Here is a 25,882-nt window from a genome sequence, read left to right on the forward strand (position 1 = left end):
AACCAAGTTTTTCTTTATTAAGAGCTGAGCGTCAGGCACGATACGAAAACGTAACATAAAACATTCTTTGTGAAACAATGACTACATTTTACAGAGAAGGAAAATGAGGATCAAAGAGGTGAGTGGGCTCTCTACATAAAGTCACAGAGCAAGCGAATAGGATTCGAAGGCCAATTTAGGTGACCCTGAGGCCCGGCATGTTTCCTTAATACCAACCATCACATTTTTCACGCAGAATTAGTCCCTTTATAAAAGTCAATCGCCTCAATAATGAGAAATAGAAAGAGCCGTGAGAAAAAAAACAAAACAACACCCTGGAGCCCCCAAACCAGCCCGAAGAACAGCCCCTCTGACCTGTCCGAGCACAGACTTGGCCCCAGAACACCTCCCCCAAAGTCCCGGGCCCCACCGTCCAGAGAAACAACGACCCTGGTCCTACTCGCTACCCGCAGGTCGTAGACCTTTATCCGCTCGAGGCCCAAGTGCTCTGAGTGCTGGCCACAGCTGCTGCTGCCTCAACCCAACACCCCAGAGTTCTGCCGGACCCTGATGCCTTTGTTTTTAAAACAAAGTAGTACAGCATTTTTATACGCAAGCAACGAAACAGCTGAAAGGGAAATGAGGAAAACAACTCCATTTGCAATAGCCTCAAAAAAAATAAAATACTTGGGCATCAATCTAACCAAAGAGGTAAAAGATTTCTACAAGGAAAACTACAAAACATTGAAGAAAGAAATTAAAGAAGACCTTAGAAGATGGAAAGATCTCCCATGTTCTTGGATAGGCAGAATTAATATTGTCAAAATGGCCATACTACCAAAAGTGCTATACAGATTCAATGCAATTCCAATTAAAATCCCAATGATGTACCTCACAGAAATAGAGCAAGCAATCATGAACTTCATCTGGAAGAATAAGAAACCCAGAATAGCTACAGCAATCCTTAGCAGGAAGAATGAAACAGGGGGTATCGCAATACCAGAACTTCAACTATACTACAAAGCAATAGTAACAAAAACAGCATGGTATTGGCACCAAAATAGACAGGTAGATCAATGGTACAGAATAGAGGACACGGACACAATCCCAAATAAATACAATTTTCTCATACTAGACAAAGGTGCCAAAAATATGCAATGGAGAAAAGATAGCCTCTTCAACAAATGGTGCTGGGAAAACTGGAAATCCATATGCAACAGAATGAAACTAAACCCCTATCTCTCACCCTGCACAAAACTCAACTCACAATGGATCAAGGACTTTGAAATCAGACCAGAGACCCTGCATCTTATAGAAGAAAAAATAGGTCCAAATCTTCACCTGTTGGCTTAGGATCAGACTTCCTTAACAGGACTCCCATAGCACAAGAAATAAAAGCAAGAATCAATAACTGGGATAGATTCAAACTAAATAGCTTTCTCTCAGCAAACTATCAGCAATGCGAAGAGAGAGCCTACAGAGTGGGAGAATATCTTTGCCTCTCATACTTCAGATAGAGCGCTAATTTCCAGAATATATAAAGAACTCAAAAAACTCTACACCAAGAATACAAATAACCCAATCAACAAATGGGCTAAGGAAATGAACAGACACTTCACAGAAGAAGATCTACAAGCAATCAACAGATATATGAAAAAATGTTCAACATCTTTAGTAATAAGAGAAATGCAAATCAAAACTACACTAAGATTCCATCTCACCCCAATTAGAATGGCGATTATCAAGAACACAAGCAACAATAGGTGTTGGAGAGGATGTGGGGAAAAAGGTACACTCATACATTGCTGGTGGGACTGCAAACTAGTGCAGCCACTCTGGAAAGCAGTGTGGAGATTCCTCAGAAAACTTGGAATGGACCTACCATTTGACCCAGCTATCCCACTCCTCGGCCTATACCCAAAGGACTTAAAATCAGCATACTACAGAGATACAGCCACATCAATGTTCATAGCTGCTCAATTCACAATAGCCAGACTATGGAACTAACCTAGATGCCCTTCAATTGATGAATGGATAAAGAAATTGTGGTATATATATATATATATATATATATATATATATATATATATATATACACAATGGAATATTACTCAGCTATAAAGAATGATAAAATTATGGCATTTGCAGGCAAATGGATGAAATTGGAGAATATCATGTTAAGTGAGATAAGCCAATCTCAAAAATCCAAAAGAGGAATGATTTCACTGATAAGCGGATGATGACACTTAATGGGGGGTGGGAGTGGAACAAGAATGGAGGAAGGAGGGACTGTATAGAGGGAAAAGAGAGGTGGGAGGGGTTGGGGGGAAGAAAAAAAAAACGGAATGAATCAAACATCATTACTCTATGTAAATATATGAATATGCAAATGTATGTTGTTACTCCATGTACAAACTGAAACAACATGTATCCCATGTTTACAATAAAAATAAAATAAAAAAAAGAAATATTATCCAGTAATCTTTCAAAGAATACTGAATGATGCATATCTTCCGAGCACACATTTTACTTAACAACAAAACACAGAAACAAATTTGTTATTATCACCATCAATCTTATCAGAAAGTCCCAAGAAGTTGCCAAGTTCACAGTGGTAGATGTAAGTTTTCCAAAATGTGATATTTGCTTCAAAAAATAAACTTTGTCTTGGCAAAAAAAAAAAAAAAAAAAAGTAGTACAGAAATGGTTTGGTCTTACATATATTAACTTCTACCAACGACACTGTTAAAATGCTTCTAAAGGAAGAAGTATTCATAATGACTTACCTCCTATGGCTAGTGTGTTGGCTGACTGCCAGCCAAACAATCTGCTAGGATCAAAGGGTGACAATGACTGAAAAAGAAGAAAAATAATTCAAATTAAAAGTACACTGATTCTGAAATAAGTAAGCAAGCTAGGTATGATCGCACACACCTATAATCCCAGCAATTCAAGAGGCTCAGACAGGAATATTGCAAGTTCGAGACTTGCCTCAGCAACTTAGCAAGATCCTGTCTCAAAATAAAAAGTGCAGCAAATGTAGCTCTGTGTAAAGCATCCCTGGGTTCAATCCCCAATACCAAAAAGTAAGTAAATAAAATTAAGTAAGCATAATGATATATGCAAGGCTTTCAGAGGTAATCTGCTTCCTTTCTCCAGGGAAATTTAAAAACTTATAACTCAACGGTAAAGCACTTGCCCTGGGTTTGATCCCTAGTACCAACGGACAAAGAAACAAACAAACAACAAAAAACTATCTCTCTGAACGGAATTTAAATTGTCTGGAAATGGCTAAAAAGAATATGAGACAGTTTTCTATTTTAACAAAAATACTAGCTATGCTCCTTTTAAAAGATTCCTCTTGGTTGAAGACACATTTCCAAAATCTACTCTCTTGGCAGAAGCGGCTTCAATTATAATGTAATATGGATTTTAGAAATGTTTTTGGAATCAAAAGGCAAAAGGCGGGGCTTGGTGGTTCAGGAGGCTGAGACAGGAGGATCTGCATTCCAGGTCAGTCTCAGCAACTTGGCAAGACCCTGTCTCAAAATAAAAAGGACTGGAAATGTAGCTCAATAGTAAAGCACCCATAAGTTAAATCCTCAAAAAAAGGCAAGAGGACTTCAGGCTAGAAAATGTTACCATATAAACATGATGAGATACATTAAGGATAGGGAAGGAAAGAAGGAAGTAAGATGACCAGTGTGGCTGGTTCTTTGTGGTTCCAAAATCCGTGGATATTTGTCACCGCCTGCAGCAACAACTTGCACGGATCTTATGGGTGGTGGAGTGGAATCTGAGGCACTTCTATCTTTCTCTTTAGTGCACTGCCTTCTTGCTCGTTTATAGAGGATAGAGGAAATGAGGTTTACTTGCTTTGAGAGGAGAGAGACTTTGCTTAAGAGAGACTTTGAGAAGGACAGACTTTGCTTAGAGGAAGACAGACTTGCTACGCCTTGCTTAAGGTCTACTGCTCACTGGTGCGTCCTGCATCCTGTGAACTAAGGGTGTGTCTACCTAAGGTGCCCTAGTGATGCGTCTCAGTTCTCTGTTCTGCGATCTGCCTTCTGCCGCTTCCCCTACTCGCTGCTGCCGCGCGTGTCTAGCTGCTTCCGTGTGTTTTCTTCTAGCTGCTGCGTGTGTCTTCTTCTCTGGCTACTGCCGCGCCTGTGTCTTCTGCTACTGCTTTTCTGCTAATGGCTGCTGTGTTCTTTCTTCTGGCTTTTCTGCTAATGGCTGCTGTCGCTGTCTCTGTCTCGCTCCGCCTATGCTTATATCACCTCCAGGAGGCGGAGAGCAGGTCCACGCCTCTTACGCAAAGATTAGGTGAGACGCTCAGAGCAGGCAATTAGTGCTTGAGAACACATGTGCATACATTGTGTGCGTGGACGAGAAAATCACCTGAGTGTGCTTATGTCAATTAACCTCCTCGCTGCCGACGTGATCAGGCGCCATCCCGGCGCCGCCAACATGGCACAGCCCCCAACAGACCAGATCAATGGTTGAAGGAATATGAAGACCAACATCATCAACAAAGAAAAAGTGATAGACTAAGGTCAAGAAAAGGAATGGCAAAAAGAGACTAATGGGTGGAACCTGTCAGGTCAAAGATTTAGTAGTTTATGAACAGATGGTGGGAAGGATATAGAAAAACTAAGCTAACGAATCAGGATTTGATGGCTAAGGAAAGCGCAACTTAGGAAGGAATATTACACTCTTCTAATCCTGTACCACCTCAAGTGACCTAGATGAATTTTTACCCACTCTAATCTTGTTATCTGCAAGGATAGAATGGCCTAAGTTCCTTTTCAAGTGAGCCAGATAAAACTGGATGGATCTAAGATGGCTGCCAGACAACCTCTGACTTCATTATAATCCCATCTGCATACTCAGTAACACATTCCCCCAGTACTATGACAGTTGACAATTATGATAACCAAAAAGAATTCTAAAGGAAGTGAAAGAGGAAAATTTTCACCCATTTCCCTTTATTAGCCTATCCCTCCTCCTCATTTCTTTTATCCCATATCTATAATCTTCAGATGCCCAATGAGTTGAGAAGCTGATCTGTGGGCCTCTCTGCTCCTCCTATTATTGGTCAAGAATAAATCTTTCTTTACTGCTCAGTAGCATTCAGTCTTATTATTGATTACACAATTCCAAGAAGGGAAAAAGGACCTAGTTTGGGGTCAAAATTGGTAACCATAATTTTTCTAAAATAGTACTAAAGAATTACCTCAGTCTACCCAGGAATGGTAGCATATGCTTGTTATCCCAGCAGCTCAGAAGATGGAAGCGGAAGGATTGCAAGTTCAAAGTCAGCATCAGCAATTTAGTGAGGCCCTAAGCAACTTAGTGAGACCCTGTCTCAAAAAAAAAAAAAAAAAGAAAAAAAGAGCTGGGGATGTGGTTCTGATTAAGCAGCCCTGAGTTCAATTCCTGGTACCTGCCTCCGCCTCCACTCTCCGCAAAAAAGAAAGCTTAATTTGACAACAAAGAACCACGTGAAGCCATTTATGTTTGAAACTGATTCAAACCACTATAGGTAGTGAAACTATGCTTTTATATAATTCACTTATAGTTTATAATCAGTGCTATTCAAAAGTGCTGGACTGCTATAAAACCCTTGCACCAGAATGTAAATCCAGCATACCGCTTCTTTCTTCAGGGAAGTCTTGTCACAGCCTATTGAACTAGACATTGTGTAGATAGTGTTGGTGACATAATAGACTTATGTTCTGGCACAAGATCCAACTTTCGTCACACTCCAACAAAAAGCAAATCTCTTGAACTAACTCCAGTCTATGAACACACTTTTGACCAGCACCAGTTCATCTCCTGAGAATTCTTCGCATTACAGTAACAGATATTTTGTACCTTTATAGAAGTATAAAGCTTATGTTGGATTGAAGACCAACATAATTGAGAATATGAGTATCAGAGAAAAAAAAAGGAAAAGCTTTTTAAACTGAGAAATGAGCAAAAGATGTTCTTAACTGAGATTCCAGTATGTGAATCCCTTATATAAACTAAATTATGTCTTATGTTTAATTTTTCTGGGTATAGGTGTCACAACTCTTTCACATTCTGAAAAAGCTTAAGAAGTTCAAAGAGCCCTGATTCATTGGGAAGAAAATAGATAGTTAACACTGGTAGAATGGAGTGGTCCCACCCATCTGGTACTGGGAATTGAACCCAGGGGCAACCTACCACTTAACTGCACCCCCAACCCTCTTACGTTTGTGAGACAGGATCTCAATTACTAAAGCTGGCCTCAGATTTGTGAATTTCCTACTTCAGGTTTCCAAGTAGCTTGGGATTACAAGCTTGAGCCACCATGGCAGGCTAATGGAGCAGCTTTTGATGAAAGCAGTGGTGGGTATGATAGTCAGTTGTTTGCTCTCTGATCCATTTCCATGGCTCTCCTGCTCTGCTTTGTATTGCAAGAAACTGCATTTCCCAAGCATTACCATTTGGCTACCAGGGTAAGTATAACCAGAAGAGATACTGTGGGAGACTGAAGGTAGGATGAGGGAAGAAACCAAGATGTTTTCACCCTGCTTTGTTTTCTATCAGCATCTCCAAGTTTCTAGTTTTACCCTCTATGTTCCCAGCTCCCATTAGCAATCTAGTTGTGAGTTTAGATCTCAGAGATGACTTCAGATTCTGAGTTTTGACAAAACCACTTTCTTGCACTGTTCTATCAGTCTTCGAGATGCTGGTTGCTTCCTCACTTGCTGATTTTTGAGTTGTCTTAACTATTACATTTGGTTTCTCCCTCCTGCTTCAACATGTTAAGTTTGTTCTTAGTCTGAATGCCCTACACCTGAAAGTAGTGTTTTCTCTTTTCCTGGCTGAACTATGACTGATGCACGTAAACAAGGGTTCCCTAAATATCATACCTGAATGAGGTGATAGAGTGTAATATCAGGTGGCAGGAGACTAGGAGAAGTGCATTGTGGGAAAAGAGCAGTTTTTAGCTTGGGATAAGGAGTTAAGGCCATCTTTAGTAGCTGGGGATCCACTTTCTTCAAACTGTTTTCATTTTCTTCATTCTGAACAACCTAAATAAAAAGATAGCAGTTACATTCCTTTCTCAAAACTTTAGTCCCTTTTTCATAAGAACCCTATAAAACAAAACCAGCTTAAGAAGATATGTAGTAGTGAAAAATAACTTTGGTAAACAAGTCATAGGTTAACAGTTCTAATTCTGGTTCCAAGACAAACTAGCTATGTGATGTTGAAATAGATATTTAATATCAGGTGTCAGTTTCCTCATCAGCAAAATTATGAAGCTGAGCTAAATTAGTTATTTTCAAACTATATGTTGTGTAAAATATTTAAATTCAGCCAAGTATGGAGATGTACACTGGTAATCCCAGCAATGAAGGAGCTGGGGGTAGGAGGATTGCCAAATTCAATGCCAGTCTGAGCAACTTAGTGAGATCCTGTCTTAAAATAAAAAACAAAAAGAGCTGGCAGTGTAGCTTAGGGGTAGAGTACTCTTGGGCTTAATCTTCAGTACAACACACACAAAAATTAAATATTTAAATTCATTATTAAGTAGTAAACATTTTTAAAGTCTTAAAGACTATTAGAGTAGATGATTCCCAGGTCTTTCCTCCTCAGCTCTGAAGTTATTTACGACTAGTGTTTGACAGGTAATTAAAAATAGGCATAAATAACTTAGCCATATAAGTTGAGTATATTACCATAATCTAAGAGAGGTGGTATTAAATTAAACCATTATCAGTAAGAAACTCCTAAAGATCAGATGTTTAATAGCGTTCTTAAGTTCCCCCTAACTAGGTACACTTTAATGTCAAAAAGCAAAAGATGAGCAAATTTCTTCTGTGTACTCTAAAAAATTTTATATGGGTAACTAAGGATTATAATTTTTCTACTTTGCTAAGAGGGCAAATAGAGAATAATTTCCAAGCCACAAATCTAAAATATACTTATTCTTAGAAGCAATCAGACCCTGATTCTATTCTGAAAATAAACCTGGAGTTATACAAAACATATTAAATGGAGGCTAGAGATGTAGCTCAGTCATAGAGCACTTGCTTAGCATATGCAAGACCCTAGGTTCAATCCCTGGTATCACCAAAACAAAAAAAAAAACCAAAAAAAACAACAACAAAAAACCACTAAAGGAAAAAAAAAAAAAAAAAAAAAAAAACAATCTCTACAACACATTAGTTCCAAGGTATTTTAAGCTATTATATAAAAATTTTTAAATTTACCCATTTTATGTTCTTTAATGTAACACCTGAAAGTGGTTGTATTTCAGTATCAACTGAGATCAAGACAATTCACAGATATTTCTGAATTTAAAATCAGTACAATTTTTGTCATAAACAGGAAAACAATAGGCTGTCCATACCTGGCTGACGCCCCCAGGAGCATACATCATAGTAGCAAGGGCCAGGAGAGTATGTCCTTCCAATAGCATACTGCTTACACCAGCCCGATTGGTGGGAATCAAAATTTGAGCATTTGCAAGGCTAGCCTGGAAGATCAGTTTGGGATCTGAAAAATAAAAGGGTTTCTTGTTGTATCCCTAATATTACCATAAAGTTAGGAGCTCAACAAATATTTCTTGGATGAATGAAATACAATCTAGACTAGGTATGAAAAAAAGTGCAAACAAAACAACTGGAATAAAATACATTAAAACACTATCAGTGCTTATCTATGTGTGGTTACCTTTCTATGTACCTAGGCCACCTACTTATGGAAGAGATGTTACCTTCTTGAAAGCTGTCTTACAACTTATTTATTTACTTATTCATTTATTTTGGTACTTGGAATTAAACCCAGGGTGCTTAACCACTGAGCCACATCCCCAACCCTTTTTATTTTTTGAGACAGGATCTTGCTAAATTGCTAAGGCTGACTTTGAACTTGTGGTCCTCTTGCCTCAGCCTCCAGAGAGGCTGGTATTATTATAGGCAAGCACCACCACGCCTGGCTTTTTATTTTTTAATTTTACAACGAACATATATATTACTTTATAAATCTGCACCAAAACCCAAAATCAAAAATCTACAATAGAGTTAGGGTTAGGGAGGGGGGCAAGAATGGAGGAAGGAAGGACTGTATAGAGGGAAAAGAGGGGTGGGAGGGGTGGGGGGAATGGAAAAAACAGAATGAATCAAACGACATTACCCTATGTAAATTTATGATTACACAAATGGTATGCCTTTACGCCATGTACAAACAGAGAAACAACATGTATCCCATTTGTTTACAATAAAAAAAAAATCTACAATAGACCAGTTATTTATCTAAAGAAAATAATACAATATATACACACCTGTTAAATTACTGGAAACTTGTCGACACTGAACTAAAAATTCAAACCAAGGGTGCGCTTCATATAATTCTTTCTTTTCCAAAAAAGAACAATTTTCAGGACTAAGTCTGTATTAAGGGGGGAAAAAAAAATCAACTCTGATTATCATGCAGCCTAAGACAGTTATAACACTGTTTGCTCAGAAGATAACTAGTATTAGAAAAGAGAATCCTGGAATTACAAAGTAAGAATTAACAAAGTAAACTACAAAATAAATACTTCCACTGTTACATCATATTTTATGTATTTTTTATGATCTGAAAGTAGAAAATATTTTAGAGATAATATTTACTACCATAATCAAATTTTACCAACTCTGCAAAAAATTAAAAATAAAAAACAAAAACAAAAAACCTGGAGACCTTTACTTTAAAATACTTAATATTCTACTGGTTTTTACTTAAAAAAAAAAACACTTTAAAAAACTTTTCAGTTTTTTTTTTCTCCCTCCCACCCCCAAAATGGGGATGAAATCCAGGGACACTACCTCTAAACCACATCCCCAGTCCATTTTATTTATTTAAAATTTTGAGGCAGGGTCTCATGAAGTTTCCAAGGCTGGCCTCGAACTTTGCCTTCTGGGTACAAAGTTGCATGCCTATAATCCTCCTGCTTCATCCTCCCAAGGTGCTGGGATTATAGGCATGCACAACTGTGTTCAGCCTTTTCTGCATTTTTAAAACTTAAGAGGTTTTTAAAATCTTTACACAAGTATAGAGATGCTAAAACTGAGGAGTTAAGAATAGGTATTTTGAAAACATAGCCCTTGGCAAAGCACAGAGGCACTTGCCTGTAATCTCAGTGATTCAGGAGGTTGAGGCCAGCCTCAGCAATTTGGCAAGACCCTGTCTCAAAATAAAAAAATAAAAAGCACTGAGGATGTGGCCCAATGTTGTGGAGCACCCCTGAGAACAATTCCCAGGATGAAAAAAAGCAAGAAAATATGGCTTTCAAATATGTTCTTTTGTCGTAGCAGTTTTGGAGGAACACTTCAGTGTTGAGGAAGCCTCAATGATATCAACCTGGAGTACATTCTTTGCTCAAACTTCTAGTCTTTTCTACACACACAAAAACAAAAACAAAACAATTAGAGTAGAAGTGTGAACTCTAGAATCAAAAGTAAGCAGAATTAAATCTGGGTCTGCCACTTACTAGTTGTGTGCCTTAGGTAAAATACTTAGTTTCAAAGCCCCCATTTCCTTAGGTAAAATGGAGATGGGGGTAACTACCTCAGAGTTTTTGTGAAGATGAAATGACTTAAACCACGTAAAGCACTTAGCCTAGTGCCAAGAACATTGTAAGCAATCGTATTACAATCAACTTTTATTGCTGTTGTTCTTACCGACCTTAAAACACTAGCCACAGACATGATTTTGCAGGTTGAACTTAGGTAGATATATACTGATGGGCATCTATCTATATAAATGTAAGTTTTAGAGTTTATCTAATATACTTTGCAGAGGCTACAAAATCAAAGTTGCTTAGCATTCTTCTGGCAATGAAAGTATCAAAGAATTAGAAGTGAAACTTTAGAATCTTCCTCCGTTTTCAAAACACGTATCTAGTGGAATGTGGCACTGAACTAAAATATGTAACAAGTGTTGGCGTGCAAGAAACTACTTCAAACAGATCAGTATCCCTCATGTAAATGCTTACAGTTTTCCTAAAAGTTCAGAAGTAGTATGTAAAGAGGAAATGTGAAAAGTCAATTCTCAGTACTCACTTGTAATAGTCAAGATAGACATAAAGAAGATACTGTAGACCATGTTCCAAACAGTAGAGAATGAAGTGAGAATGAAAATCCCAACCTTCTTTGGTCCTATAGTTTTGAACAGGGAGAGTATCTTGCATCACACCCCCAATACGGCTCAGCCTTAGAAGGAAGAGTTCAAAATCTTCTAGTTCAGATCCAAGAAAAATTCCATTCCTATGGGGCAGGTTTAAGGGATAAGAAAGTGAAAAGATGATAGGTTCAGAGCAGACTGAATCACCTCCATTGGTTAAGTCTCAACTACTTGAAACAATAAGCATTTACAATATAAGAGTGCCAATTCCTACTCTATAAATATATTCTAAGGCATACATTTTGCTTGTTTCCTATGTAGGTTCTGTAATATTACAGTATTTAAAGGTACTAATTAAAGTCTCAAGTTATCTTTGGGCCTGGGGCTGTAGCTCAGTGGCAGAGCACTCACCTAGCATGTGCGAGACCCTGGGTTTGATCCTCAGCACCACATGAAAATAAATAAAATAAAGGCATACTGTCCACCTACAACTATAAAAAGAAGTTTTTGTTTTGTTTTGTTTTAAGTCTAACTAATCTATCTCTCCATTTTTAAAATTTTTGGTTGGAACTACACAACCCAATGCAATAACAGTGGCTAGCTCTTGAAGTAGATGCTCTGTGCACTAAGAAAAATACCTCACTAAGAAGCTAAAACAATAAATAAGACTACTAAACCAGAGAAACTTACCTTTGGATATTACTTTTAACAAATTTACTGTTAAACACATTATATCTACCATACAAAGGAGTACAGAAAAATATACATGGAGTTTAAAGACACACCATGTAACTACCACCCAGATTATACAACATTGTATTGTGGGACTGTTGGTATATTCCTAATACATGCTCTTTGCCATCTCCATAGCTATTTCCTCAGCCCTTTTTACTTTTTATTTTGAGACAGGGTCATGCCAAGCTGCTGAGGGCCTTGAACTTGTGATCCTCCTGCCTCAGCCTCCCTAACTGCTGGGATTTACAGGTATGCACCACTATGCTTGGTCCTCACCATTTTTCTTATTGCTCTTTTATTTTGCCTAATGGGGATTAATTCAACAGTTATAATACCTGGCCAATTTATCTAAAACTTCATTCCTCATGTAGTTGTTGCAACAAGTATTCCGATCAATAACATCAACAGTCAGAGAGGGCCATTTGCTCTGCTGGGTCTGAAACTCTCCAATCCACAAGATAATGTTTAACCAATCATGGTGAGCTGTAAGGTATCTCCACAGGGCTTCTGGGGAATATGATTTATATTCTACACAAAGAACAAAACACATTTTAAAGTACAATGAATTATGATGATTAACAGGTAACTCAATACTGAATTAAATATTTAGTAAATATAATCTGGACATGAATATTCATATAATATATGAATTATTCAGGTCATCTGCTTCTTTTAACTTTTCCTCTTGTATTGTTCATTTTACAATCAATAACATCTGACAGAAGAGTTAAATGTTTCTTGTTACTAGTGGCTAAAATGAAATGGGTATTTTAAGCTGCACATTTAACTCAACTGTTCAACCCTCTTTTTTCTGTAGTACTAAGACTTGAAACCAGTAATGCTCTACCACTGAGCTACACTCCCAATCCCCTTTTTAATTTTATTTTGAGACAAGGTCTCACTAAATTGCTGAGGCTGGCTCAACCTTACAATCCTCCTGCCTCCAGTGTCCAGAGTCACCAGGATTTCAGGTGTGTACAACAAACAATTCCTGGCCTCTTTCCATTACTATAAAAAAACTCTGCCAGTTGCAGTGGTGCCTGTCATCCCAGCAACTCAGGAGAATGAGGAGGATCACAAGTTCAAAGCCAGTCTCAGCAACTTAGCAAGGCCCTAAGCAACTTAGTGAGACCCTGTTTCAAAATAAACAAAAAGGGCTGGGAATGTGGCTCAGTGGTAGTTAAATCCCTGGTACCAAAAACAAATGAAACTTTGGGTAATAGTAAAAATACATTTTATTCCCTGATATACCACTTTTCATCACTATTAATCCTCTAGAGTCCTCAAAAACTATTTGGAAAAGCAAAAAATGTCACTCTGAAGCTGGAATGAAAACTTGGTCTTTTCTATTTTTCCCAATGGGGATTAATTCGACAGTTATAGTACAAGGCCAACTTATCTAAAACTTCATTCCACATGACACTTTTTTTTCTGCTTATCACATTGTAAATTCATCACAAAAACACTGGGATAAACAAAAGGTCTTAAGGTCTTAACACATTTTGTCCCATTGTTCCAGACATGGAACATCTATAAAAATTTAAATATAGTACATAATTGGAATATAACAATTATAATATCATAATATATAAGCTCTAGATTACGATTTCCAACCTATTATAATGCACCTGTGTCAATTGTGTTGAAATATTCACAGAAGAGAAAACTTGGGACTCAATGGATTAAGGCAAGGTCTTGCATTTTAGAGAAACTGACTATTTCCCCTCTCACAAGAGAATTCTATAATGGAGACACCAAAGAAATTAAAATGCCAGTACTTAATTTAATCCTCATTTAATATGCATATATTTAGTGCAATCTCACACTTGCCTTCTGGACTTATCCTGGGGAGAAGGACATATTCTTGTGTTGGTTGATCCCACCACTGAGCCCAATTTAATGCAATCATGTGGTCCAGTTTGTTAAATTCATCTTTACAATCATATTGGAGGAGTGAGTCCAAAACAGATTTGTGCTTGAAAAAATCTTGTTCTTTTATCCAATACCTAAAAAGAGGGGCTTATCATTATTTTTTACTTTGGAAGAAAAAACATCCTTTTTATCTACTCAAGAACTTCTACTCTTTGGGGAGTTCATAATTCTGACTATGCAAATAATGAAATGATAGGAAATTCCTTCTACACAATACAAATATTATCTTTCTGGGAAGGTTGACTCAGTTTCATGTTAAGAAACTTGTGTTCATAATTATTACAAACTAAACACTATCTACAATATTCTTCCAATACCAAAAGGAGACTGATGAAACTACCTGGGAAAGGAACTTATCTGCATATTTCCTTGGAGATGTCCCGAATAAAACTTCTCAACTTGATGTACGACATCTATAGTTCTTTTTTCTTTTTCAGAAAAATAATTTTTTTCTTTTAAAATTTCAACCTTGAATAAAAGGTAATTAAAACATTGACCTCACAAAAATCAAGCACAAATGCAAAACAAAAATTATGAGATTAAATGCCATTTAAAAAACGTACTCTTAATTCTTGAATTAATGTATGTTCACACAAATTTTTCTTGGCCACAAATGTGAAATAATCATTTAAAAAGAACTGTCACATATTTACTTATTAGCTATTAGCTGAATATTAAATTTATATTTTAAAGTTTTTCTTCCAAGTTTTTCACCAAGGTTTTCTTAAAAAAAAAAAAAAAATGTAAACTACACAGTCTCATCTTTAGATGAGACAGAATAATTAAAAGGCAGGGCTATCATACATCTAAGAAAGACTATACAACAACCTGCCATGATGATGCACTCGAAAACAAAGGTCAATGTAAACAATTACACTCTGAAGCTGGGTTTTCTATGGAAAAAAAAAAAAAAAAATTGTAAACTACAGTCTCATCTTTACCTACCAAAAAGTCTCGTATGTTTCTTTCAGTTGTATAGAAGCATATCTTGAGCAACTGGTCCTTTACATCAAAGCCCTATAATAAACACAGAATATCAAAAAAACCTTATATTTTGTAACGGAATTGTTTTGAACGTAAACATATTAGATGCAGAAGTATTCTATTATAGACATGTATTCTATTAGAATACCACATCTTTTCTTCTCTTGCAAATATTCATTTTTCTAATATGTATTTACTGCTTATTCCTAAAGTCCTTAAGCATTTTGTCAGAGCAAAGACAACATACAGAATAATTTAAAGTAAGGTCAGGTTACCATACATCTAAGACTGACCATACAACAACCTGAAGATGATTCACTTGAAAACAAAAGGTCAATGTAAACAATTAACCCTTACATAGTTTCACTCCTCTACACTTCCAGGAAGTTACCATGGGCAAGACCCCACCAATGCAGATTAGGGCCAGATCTCAGTTTAGTTTGGGAACACTACTTCTAGGATTTTCCTTCTCAGATGAAGTAAAATCATGGAACACAAAGCCCTTAAGCAAAGGCACTACAAAGTGCAAAAAAAAGATGTAAGGGGTCACATGAACAATATGGAAGATCCTCCAACAAATCATTAGTCCGACCAAAAGGGAGATGATGGAAACTCTATTTTATTTATTAATTTTTGAGACCAGAATTGAACTCAGGAGCACTTAACGACTGAATTATACCCCTAGCCCTTTTTATTTTAAGACAGGGTCCCACTAAATTGGTTAGGGCCTCATTAAGTTGCTGAGGCCAGCTTTGAACTTGAGATCCTCCTACCTCATTCTCCTAAGTCACTGGGATCATAGGCATGTGCCGCTGTGCCCCGCAGGAACTACATTTAAAAATAATCTTCAAACTTGGTGCAGTGATTCACACCTTTAATCCCAATGACTCAGGAGGCTGAAGCAGGAGGACTGCAAATCTCAGCATCTTAGAGAGATGCTGTTTACAAATAAAATATAGAGAGACCGTGTTTACAAATAAAATAGAGACCCTGTTTACAAATAAAATATTTAAAAAAGTCTGGGGATGTGGCCTGGTGGTTAAGCACCCCTGGGTTCAATTCCCAGTACCAAAATAAATACACACACCTTCAAGAAACCACTGTAATCCCAGTGGCTTGGAGGGCTGAGGCAGGAGGATCAGAAGCTCAAAACCAGCCTCAGCAACTTAGTGAGTCCCTAAGGAACTTAGCAAGAACCTGTCTCTAAATATTTTAAAAGGATTGGGGCAATCCTAAAGAACCAAAGGCTGAATGTTTTCTCTGATATGCAGATGTTAACTCACAATTGGGGGTGAATAGAGGTACTTTGGGTTAGACTGAAGGGAGGGGAAGGGGCAAAGGGCGAGGAATGATAGAAGAATGAATAGGACATTATTTTCCTATGTGCATATGTGATCATACAACCTGTGTAACTCTACATCATGTATAACCAGAAGAATGAGATATTATACTCCACTTATGTATGATGTGTCAAAATGCATTCTACTATCATATATAACTAATTAGAACAAATTTTAAAATTAAAAAAAAAGTAAATAAATACAAAGGGCTGGGGATGTGGCTCAGTGGTTAAGTGCCCTGCATTCAATTCCCAGTACCAGAAAAATCCAGTAGATATATTTACATATACGTGGTGTTTGTGTGTGTGAGATATATATTTACATATACATATATATATATATATATCTTCAAGAGATGTGGTGATAACTTATGTCCATTAATAGCTGTATAGATAAAGAAAATGTGATGTGTATACATTCAATGGAATATTATTCTGACCAAGAAAGAAGGCAACTCTGCCATTTACAAGCCAGTCACAGAAAGAGAAATGCTACATGATTTCATCTACATGTGAAATCTTAAAAAAAAATTTAATTTGTATTATCAGAGTAGAATGGAAGTCACCAGTGGGCAGCAAGTATGGAAAAGGAGGAGACTGGCTAAAGGATACAAACTTTCAATTATAAGACAAATTAAGTTCTGGAGATTTATATATAGCATAAGCTAAAAACTATATGGTATACTCGATATTTGCTAGGAGAATAATAATATATTGTAGACTTGAAATTTCTTAAGAGTTCAAGTATTCTCACCATACACATACAACTATGTAAGGTAACATTAATGTGGTAATCTTTTTCACACTGTATACACACAAAGCATCACATTGTACACCTTAAATATATGTTTTTTTCATTAATCATACTTCAATAAATCTTGGGGGGGGGGGGTCTCTTCTGGAAAGTTCTCAGTACCAAAAAACATTTCTCAGTGTAATTAATGTGATCTTTTTTTCTAGTAAGGACTGTATCAATTTCTTCATTTATGATGCAACTATGAAACTCAGTTTTTATAGTAACCAGAAATTATATTAAGTGACTAGAGATCTTCTCTTACATCAGGGACTTTAAGACCTGACGAATGGATAATACCACTCACCATGTTCTTCAGAAGTTCAGAGGCTTCCTTTATATTGTTCTTTCTTAAACTGTCAAAGGCCAAACTTAGGCCTATCCTAATAAGTTCCTCAAGTTTTTGAGCAAAATGACTGTTACTCCTAAAGAAGGTTTGTGCCTCTGGTATTTTGTTGTTTAAAATGGCATTGGCAATAACTTCCTAGGAAAAGGAAGAAAAACATTTACTTTTTAAGTTCTTTTTAATTTTCTTATTATAATTATCAACATGGGATTTATACATTTACTGAACACCTACTAAGGGACTTCATGAAAATCTACTACTACATCTGGATCTAGGCATAGGAGATATGAAGCTGACTAATATAGACCCTGCTCTCCAAGAAATCAGTGTCTAGAGAAAGACACACAAATAAAGCACTTATTATGGTGCTGTGATAAAAAGTATCCCAGGATGTTACAAACAAGGGGTCAGAACAGGTGTACCTAAATAAGAAGAGTATCAAATAAAACCCAAAAAATGCAGGGGCTTCTTAGTTGAGGTAACTGATGAGATAAAAAATTAAAGACCAATGACATGTTCCACCCATATATTGAGAAAAGAAGATAGGTATTCCAGGAAGAGAGATTATCAAGTGTAGAGGCAAAAGGAAAAATTGCATCAAGCCTTTAGGGACTTGATAGTCCTTCAATCCCAGTAGTGCCACGAAAAAAAAAGTTTCAGAACCTGGCAGCATCTCAACCTTATACTTTCATTCCCCACCAATTTTTTTTTGGTAGTACTAGGGGTTGAACCCAGGGCCTTGCATGTGCTAGGCAAGCTCTCGACCACTAAGCTACGCCTACCAGCTTTTTATTTTTTATTTTGAAACAAGGTCTCCCTAAGTTATTCAGGCTGGCCTCAAACTTGGGATCCTCCTGCCTCAGTCTCCCAAACAGCTGGGATTATAGGCAGATACCACTATGCCTGGTCCTACTGATTCTCATCATCTGTGTTAAATCATTCTGGCTCTTGTCTTTCTAATACCAGGACTCTTCATGTGGGTGGAGGGATTCTTCCAGTCTCTTAAGTCATACAGAGGGCAGCACATTTTGGCTGCATTCACATCTACTGTATAAAGAAAGGCAAACAGATGGATACAAGAAATTTAACTGATAAAATGTAGAATCAGAATTGCAGACATGACTCAAATTGACTATATTCCAAATAATGATGCCATAAAGTAAAATTTTCCTAGATCTAATTACCAGTAGATCTAATAACTCAATTTATTCAGAGGACAAGCAGAATGCATAAGTCTAAAGTGCTAGGCCCAAGACAGTGAGGAGTATTATTAGTAGAGGGCTACTTCAGATGGGCTTGGGGTCAGGTGTGTGTTTGTTATTGGATCCAAGTGGGCAAGCTTGGCATTAAGAGGGAGCCTGTGTTCTGAATTAAATAAACAAGTCTCTTGTAGACATAAATTTAAAATCATGTCCAGAGATCCCAAAACCTATGAAACCTAAAACCCTTGCCAAAGATTCTGAATCACATGGGTATAGATGCAAATAAAAGAAATACAATAATTGTTCATATTTACCTCAAAGCTGAGTTTGTCCCATATATCACTCTCCTTTACTGTAATGACACTTTTACTGACATCACATTCATCTATAGTATCTGTTAGCTTCCAAGGAAACTTTATCATGAAAGTTCTAAGTTCATTAATGTAGCTGGTCAAAATATCCACTCCTTTCTGTAGATGTTCATCTATTTCTGTGGAAAATACCAATGTGCCAATTCATATTGAGAGTGGGAGGGAGAGGGGACATATCATGACTAGTTAGAAAGAATTCTAGAGAATGCCAAAATTGAAAACTGGTATCTTCAAATTTTAAAAGAATATGTTTGAATAACAGGGTGGGGCAAGGGAAGAATGGAGGAATGTTGGATTTGTGTAGAGGGAAATGAGGGGGGAATGGTGGAACAAGACAAACATCATTACCCTATGTACGTGCATGATTACTCGAATGGTGTGACTCTACATTTGTACAAAGAAAAGCTGTACTCCATTTGTGTACAATGATTTGAAATGCATTCTGCTGTCATGTATAACTAAATAGAGCAAACAATAAAATATATATATATATATATATATTTGAGACCTTTTTCTATATACAAGTACTGTGCTTTAATGTAGTCCTTTTTACACTCTTCGCAATGATTAGTGCAAGGTCTTTTTGCCAACTTTCCCAGTATCAAAACTCATTTCACTCAACTACATGTCAACTTTATTCAACTTTAGCAAATAGCACACAAGGAATGCTGCCCGCTTCTTTGCTGTTATTTTTACCTTCAGTGTGAATAAAAAGTTCCTTTATCTGTTTGTTAAGGAAAGACAATGTAAGACTAAGCAACTGCTCTGAAAAGTGTTTGCTTTGGGTTTCAGAATCACTTTCTCTAATTGCTGAGCAAAGTAAGTCCAATGCTGGTGTCAGTTCTTCGACATCTGAGAAAGAAGCAAACAAACTGGTTAGAAGAAAATAAGACTACTCCCCACAAAATTAACATATCCAAAAATACCATGTTGTAATATTTAAAATACAAACAAGGACCAATGTCCTATTTTCACAAAACTTTTCTGAAGGCTAATAATCTAACTTTAATGATTCTCATTACTAATAATTATTATTTACTGGTATTAACTACCATCTTGCTGACTACCTACATCTTAAGTACTAGACTTAGTAAATTCTTTCTCATTTATTCCAGTAGCCTAAGAGGTAGATGTTACCCTTTCCATGATGAGAAAACAGGTTCAGAAAGGATAAGTAATTTGCCCAAGCTAAGCTGGAAAGTAGCACAGGCAAAATTTGAACCTAAGCCTGTGTGATGCCAAAGCTACTTTCTCTAACATACAGGAATGTAAGCCGCTGAATTCTCTACTTGCTGTTGAAGGCCCTAATGAAGTGACTCCTGTTTACCTACCTTTATGACTGTATCATGTGAGAATTATGGGAAACACGGGCTTTTCTCCCAGGAAATAGATAAAACATTCCTATGCTTTTTCTTCTTTTTCTCTTTTTTGGGGGGGGGGGGTGGTTAGGGGGAGTGGTACTGGGAATTGAACCCAGGTTCTTAATGCAAGTGTTCTTTTGCCCAAATGTTCTTCTATGGAGCTATATTCTAGCCCTTTCCATGCTTCTTATTCCACACCTACTGCTGCCCTTTAGAGCAGAGAAGTACAAGTAAGAGCAGAAGATAAATCATTGACCACCAAATAGGAGAAATGAACAATGACTATATAATTCATTATATAGTCATATTATATATTCATGGAGCATCACTCAATATCACAAACCAGGCTTTTGTCTATAAATTCAAGTGGATTAAAAACAAAAGGTGGGGGGAGTATAAAAAAGAGTCAGCAATTCAGGAGGGAGGAGACCAAACTCTGCAATCAAAATGAAAGAGAGCTGGGAATATAAGCTCAGTGGTATGCTTGCCTAGCAAGTCCAAGGCCTATAGGTTTAATGCCCAGCACCAAAAAAACAATGCCCCCAACCCTTTTTTAAAAAGAAAAGTTCTAATTCATATTCTCAGTGAGAACTAACACTGGGCAGATTGTCATTTTCTCTAAGAAACTAGGGTAGAAATTGACAGAAGTTCTTTGAAGGACAATTTATCAAGTCAATTAAGAATGCACATTATGGCCAGGTGTGGTAGTGCACACCTGTAAGCACAGCAGTTCAGGAGGCTAAGGCAGGAGGATGGAAAGTGCTAAGCAACTCAGTGAGTCCCTGTCTCTAAATGAAATACAAAAAAAAAAAGGGCAGGGGATGTGGTTCAGTGGTTAAGTGCCCCTGAGTTCAATCCCCAGTACACCAAAATAAATAAATAAATAAATAAATAAGTGCATTATGTACACTGAAAATTTCACATCTAGAGTTTATCCCAAGTAAACTAATTATACATACATGAAATTTCACACACACAGCATTTATGGTATACTGCCAATAGTTAAAAACTGGAATCAATCTAAATGTCTACTAGAAGTTTGGATGGGTAAATTATGGCATAGTCCATACAATGAAATTCATGCCATCATAATTAGTGTCATATATAGAAATATGTTTACAAATAATATATTATCAAGTATGGACAAAAAAGCAGATTATAATACCACATCTATGAGGTAGTCAGGGACCACCATGGGGACATTAAAAATATGGTGTGTATTCTTTCCCACCCTCCTCACTCTTTCAATTCATCTTATCAACCACAAAAACCAGGTGCATCATAAAGCTAGGATGCCTTCAACATAATATCTCCAAGTATAAACCAGATGAGAGAATGAGACTGTCAGGAACCACCACAAAATTTGTGCAGGATGGTGATACTGATTAAAAAATACAGGACTTGAGTACAGCACCCCCACCCCCAATAAAAATAAAAATAAAAGTATACATCTCCCTTTGCTCAGGGTGCAGCCTGGTCCACTTCTCCATCAGTGCTCTCTCTCTGCAGGAGAAGTCCCAATTAAAACCCTGCCTATGGCTGGGGAGATAGCTCAGTCCGTAGAGTGCTTGCCTTGCAAGCACAAAGCCATGGGTTCCCCAGCACCAAAAAAAAAAAAAAAAAAAAAAAAAACCCAAAACCTTGCCTATATGTTAATGCTCACTTGATTCAATTTAATTTCTACTGTCACCAAGTCAGAGCTTTCATCTCAGGTTTTACCTGTCCCTATAAACAGAGGATCTACATGGCTATCTGATCCAAGAATAAAAAGTTTACGCTTCTTATTTTTTAAGGAAGGAAAGTCAAAATTTAAGAATTAATAAAGTAGAAAAAAGTAAATCTGTAAAAATTCTTATAACAAATTCCAATCCTAAACTCCACAACTCAGAAAGCAAGCAGTATTGTTCATATACATCTCAGACAGTTGCAAGTATCAGCAATTTTCCGAATGAATTTTATTCTTTCTTCTACAAAATTCTCTTGAATTTGAAAGATCATCTACTCCTTGCATATTAAAAATATCAAGCACAGCATCAAATATGAACAATATCCCACTTAGAATGACAACATCTACGGAGTCTGAAAACTCAAGTTTCCACAATGTATATACATCCTGTACATGAGTTCTGGCAAGTAGAGAAGTCAAAAAGTCATCAGAATACACAATAATTTCTAAGTAATTTAAAATGATCAGTACAAATGGAAAAGTCTTTATTTTTACTTACTTCTTAAATATAAATGGGATGAAAAGTGATCAAGTTGATCAGGTACAGAAGATTTTGATGATAGGGTAAAAAGATTTTCCTTGCTCTTCAAGAAGAAATCCACTGTGTCCAGCTGACGATTTTCTATTCCAGCCTAAAATGGAGGGGGGAGAAATAATCAGAAGGGAAAAAAAAAAAATCAGTAGGGGGAAAAAAAAAAAATCAGGATGCAGATTTTTTTAAACTTTAGAGCTTAATGTGCCAAGACTAATGGAGATGTTACTGGGTGGCTCTAATAACCACCTGGAAGGAAAAAGATTAGACCATAACGCTCACTGCTCCAGAAATATTCAGAGTCAAACTTGTAGGAAAATAGGTTTTATCAGCCTGGAAGGGAGATAAAACTTTTGAAATAAGATAAAGATGCCCACCCTTACTTCTGGATATTTTACTAGAGGTTCTAATAAAAAATAGGACCAGAAGTTTAAAAGCAGAAGTATTTGAAGGGAAGAAACAAAGTTCTATTATTTTGATGTTAAATGCAGATTAACTATATAACAACTACTATAGAACAGATCAATTATTAGAATGAATTAACAAATCTGCTAAATACAAAAAATCAAGATATAAAAATTTAATTGTATTTCTTTATACCGAAAGGAATGATGTAATTTTAAAAATGTACTGTTTAGAACAAATAGGTAAAACAAGATTGACAATGGAGTAAGACCTTCTAGAAATGATTGTCTTTTCACAGAAGTATCAATTTGAGCAGCTATTAATGCATAAAATTAGCTTCAAAAGAAATAAGAAACCAGGTGAGAGATCACAGTATCTAGTTTTGACACAAATATAAAAAAACGATTGCAGAAGGCAGAAAAGAGTTACCCAGGTCACCTCTCATCCAACTCAAAGCAAACAATGTGGAGAGAGATGCCTTCTTGCTTGGAGGAAAGAGAGGGAATTCGATCCAGGTCTTAGACTTGGAACTGAGTACTAGGTCTACCACAGTGAAACCCAGTGCTACCAACAGACTATCTCCACCACCCCTCCCTTTTACCACATTGTGGAGAAAGATTCCATTTGCTAGAGGTAGGTAAGCCCAAGAACTGCTAAAAATCTATGACTGGTGTGCTGTCATCAATTTCAGCGCTGAAGGGCAGAAAAATCCTCTGCTGGGCCAGTAAAACCTAACCCTGAGCAGCTTCTAATGGCTTCTGTTCTTGGGCTGGTGCCCCTAGACAAAGCCTCTGGACCTGCCCTTTGCCAGACAAAAACCCAAGGCACTGGTTGGACACACTTGTATTTCAGTGAGCATCACATCTAGCTAGCTGTACATGAGTACAACACAGCAGCGGAAAAGCCACAGCAGCATGAACCTTGACCCCGCCCATGCTGTGCTGATTTGAGCAGGCTGTGGGTTCCAGGTGTAACCCAGCATTGAAGCATCAGTGGTCGTAAGACTGCCCACTCTATCCTAACCCAAACCCCAAGCAACACAGCACAAAACGTCGTTATCCACTTGGGAAAAGAGTGAGGAAAGTGTGAAGTCACTGCTTAGGATCCTAGGGCCACTTTCACAGTAAGGCCCTGTGACAGGCAGAAACCTGAAGCAACCATACACAGTGACTATAGAAGAGGTGTCTGGGCCCAGCCTGGCCCTAGGCAGAGACTTCCAAAGACTGATTACATTTTTTAAGCACTTCCCCAATCCATCCTGAAGAACTGACCATTGTGAATTTGTGACAAATTTGGGATTGGGGGGCCCTCTCATACTGAAACAGTGACAACACATCAATCATGGACTTGAAAATCTGGGATTGGGATACCATTCAGTCTGAATATCAGCAGAGACAACAGGCTCAGAGAAAATAAGCAGCCTGCTTAGAATTTCTGCAAGGACAGGTACAAACAAAGCCAGATTATGAAGAATGGAATAAATACCCAATCCTCAAGGTGGAAATGCTCTCATATACCAACAAGCATCAAGAACTTCCAAGAAACCTCGACTTCACCTCATATATAAAACAAGACACCAGAAATGGATCATAAAGCAACTAACGTGAATGAGTTCTCAATTTTTATTTTATTTTTTTGGTGCCAGGGATTGAACCCAAGGGCACTTAACCACTGAGCTGCATGCCCAGCAAAACTCTGTCCCCCTTTTTTTTTTTAAATTTAGAGAGAGGATCTCACTGAGTTGCTTAGGACCTCGCTAAGGCTGGCTTCAAATTCACCATCCTCCTGCCTCAGCCTCCTGAGTTGCTGGGATTACAGGTGTGTACCACCATGCCCAGTTCAAAGAATTTAAAATGGGTATTTAAAGGAAACTTAATATCTCTTACCCAGTATTGTCTACAGAGTTGGAAGCCATTTTCTATTCAGTGAATCTTAATCATTGGCCATTCATACGTCTACATTTTACCTATTCCTACTGTCTCCTGGCATTAGGATTGCCTTCAGACCTCTTGTGAAAACCAATATCAAAAAGAAGAAAGCTGGCTAGGCGCGATGGCATATACCTGTAATCCCAGCAGCTTGGAAGGCAAAGGCAGAAGGACTGTGACTTCAAAGCCAGTATCAGGAACTTAGCAAGGGCCTAAGCAACTCAGTAAGATCCTGTTTCTAAATAAAATACAAAAAAGGGCTAGGGATGTGGCTCAATGGTTGAATGCCCCTGGGTTCAATACCCAGTACAAAAAAAAAAAAAAAAAATGATGAAGAAATCATCCAGTAACAGGCAGACTGATATGCCAGAATTAAGATAAGTGGCAGGGACCCAAATATTCTGACAATAAGGTGTGGAGAAAATTCAAGGGTTGATCTTGATGCCCAACATTAAGTTACAGGAGCAAAAAAAAAAAAAAAAAAAAAAAAAAAAAACAAAACCAAAAAAAAACAAAGAACATGCTGCCCAATGGCTTCTAGAGGTCCTGGTCCACAATGTTAAAGATCAGGAAGTCCTCCTGATGTGCAACTTTTTTTTTTTTTTTTTTTTTTAAATACTGGGGATTGAACCCAGGGGGTGCTAAGCCACATGCTCAGCCCCCCCCCCCTTTTTTTTCTCATCTTGAAATAGTGTCTCACTGAGTTACTTAGGGCCTTGCTAAATTGCTGAAGCTGGCCTCAAACTTGTGATCCTCCCGAGTCATGGTTAGTGTTAGGGTTAGGGTTGGGATTGGGATTGGGGTTGGAGTTAGGGCATGTGCCAACACACCAGCTCAACAAATCTTGTGCAGAGACTGATCACAATGTTTCCCCCAAGAACTGGAAAGTCATGCTGGAAAGAGTGGCTCAGCTGGCTATCACTGTCACCAATTCCAATGCCAGGCTGTATAGCAAAGAAAAGAGTTGGTTTGTGCACATTTTATTTGTGCTGAAATAGAACCATAAAAGCTCCAAAAATGTAACCACTAAAGCTCAGGAAATAACGCCACATTAATAATGTCATGGCATCAAATTAAAAAGATTCTATACAACAAAGGAAACAATTA

The 25,882-nt window shown here is 37.3% G+C and overlaps 1 protein-coding gene across 11 annotated transcripts in view; it reads right to left on the reverse strand.

Annotated features, from left to right (window-relative positions):
- Positions 1 to 25,882, reverse strand: part of SPG11 (SPG11 vesicle trafficking associated, spatacsin) — an 89,898-nt gene that overhangs the window by 42,959 nt on the left and 21,057 nt on the right. For all 11 annotated transcript variants that reach the window (XM_079127731.1, XM_079127733.1, XM_079127730.1 and 8 more), the window contains 13 exons: positions 22,410 to 22,542; positions 19,520 to 19,675; positions 18,767 to 18,942; positions 17,212 to 17,388; positions 14,734 to 14,805; positions 14,129 to 14,256; positions 13,687 to 13,862; positions 12,192 to 12,384; positions 11,061 to 11,264; positions 9,299 to 9,405; positions 8,366 to 8,511; positions 6,882 to 7,043; positions 2,766 to 2,832 (listed from right to left, as the gene is read on the reverse strand). In XM_079127731.1, the coding sequence (XP_078983857.1) occupies positions 2,766 to 2,832; positions 6,882 to 7,043; positions 8,366 to 8,511; positions 9,299 to 9,405; positions 11,061 to 11,264; positions 12,192 to 12,384; positions 13,687 to 13,862; positions 14,129 to 14,256; positions 14,734 to 14,805; positions 17,212 to 17,388; positions 18,767 to 18,942; positions 19,520 to 19,675; positions 22,410 to 22,542 (1,897 nt within the window). The remainder of the gene's footprint in view (positions 1 to 2,765; positions 2,833 to 6,881; positions 7,044 to 8,365; positions 8,512 to 9,298; positions 9,406 to 11,060; positions 11,265 to 12,191; positions 12,385 to 13,686; positions 13,863 to 14,128; positions 14,257 to 14,733; positions 14,806 to 17,211; positions 17,389 to 18,766; positions 18,943 to 19,519; positions 19,676 to 22,409; positions 22,543 to 25,882) is intronic.

This window comes from Sciurus vulgaris (genome assembly GCF_902686455.1).
Source record: "Sciurus vulgaris genome assembly, chromosome: 2".
Lineage (NCBI taxonomy): Eukaryota > Metazoa > Chordata > Mammalia > Rodentia > Sciuridae > Sciurus > Sciurus vulgaris.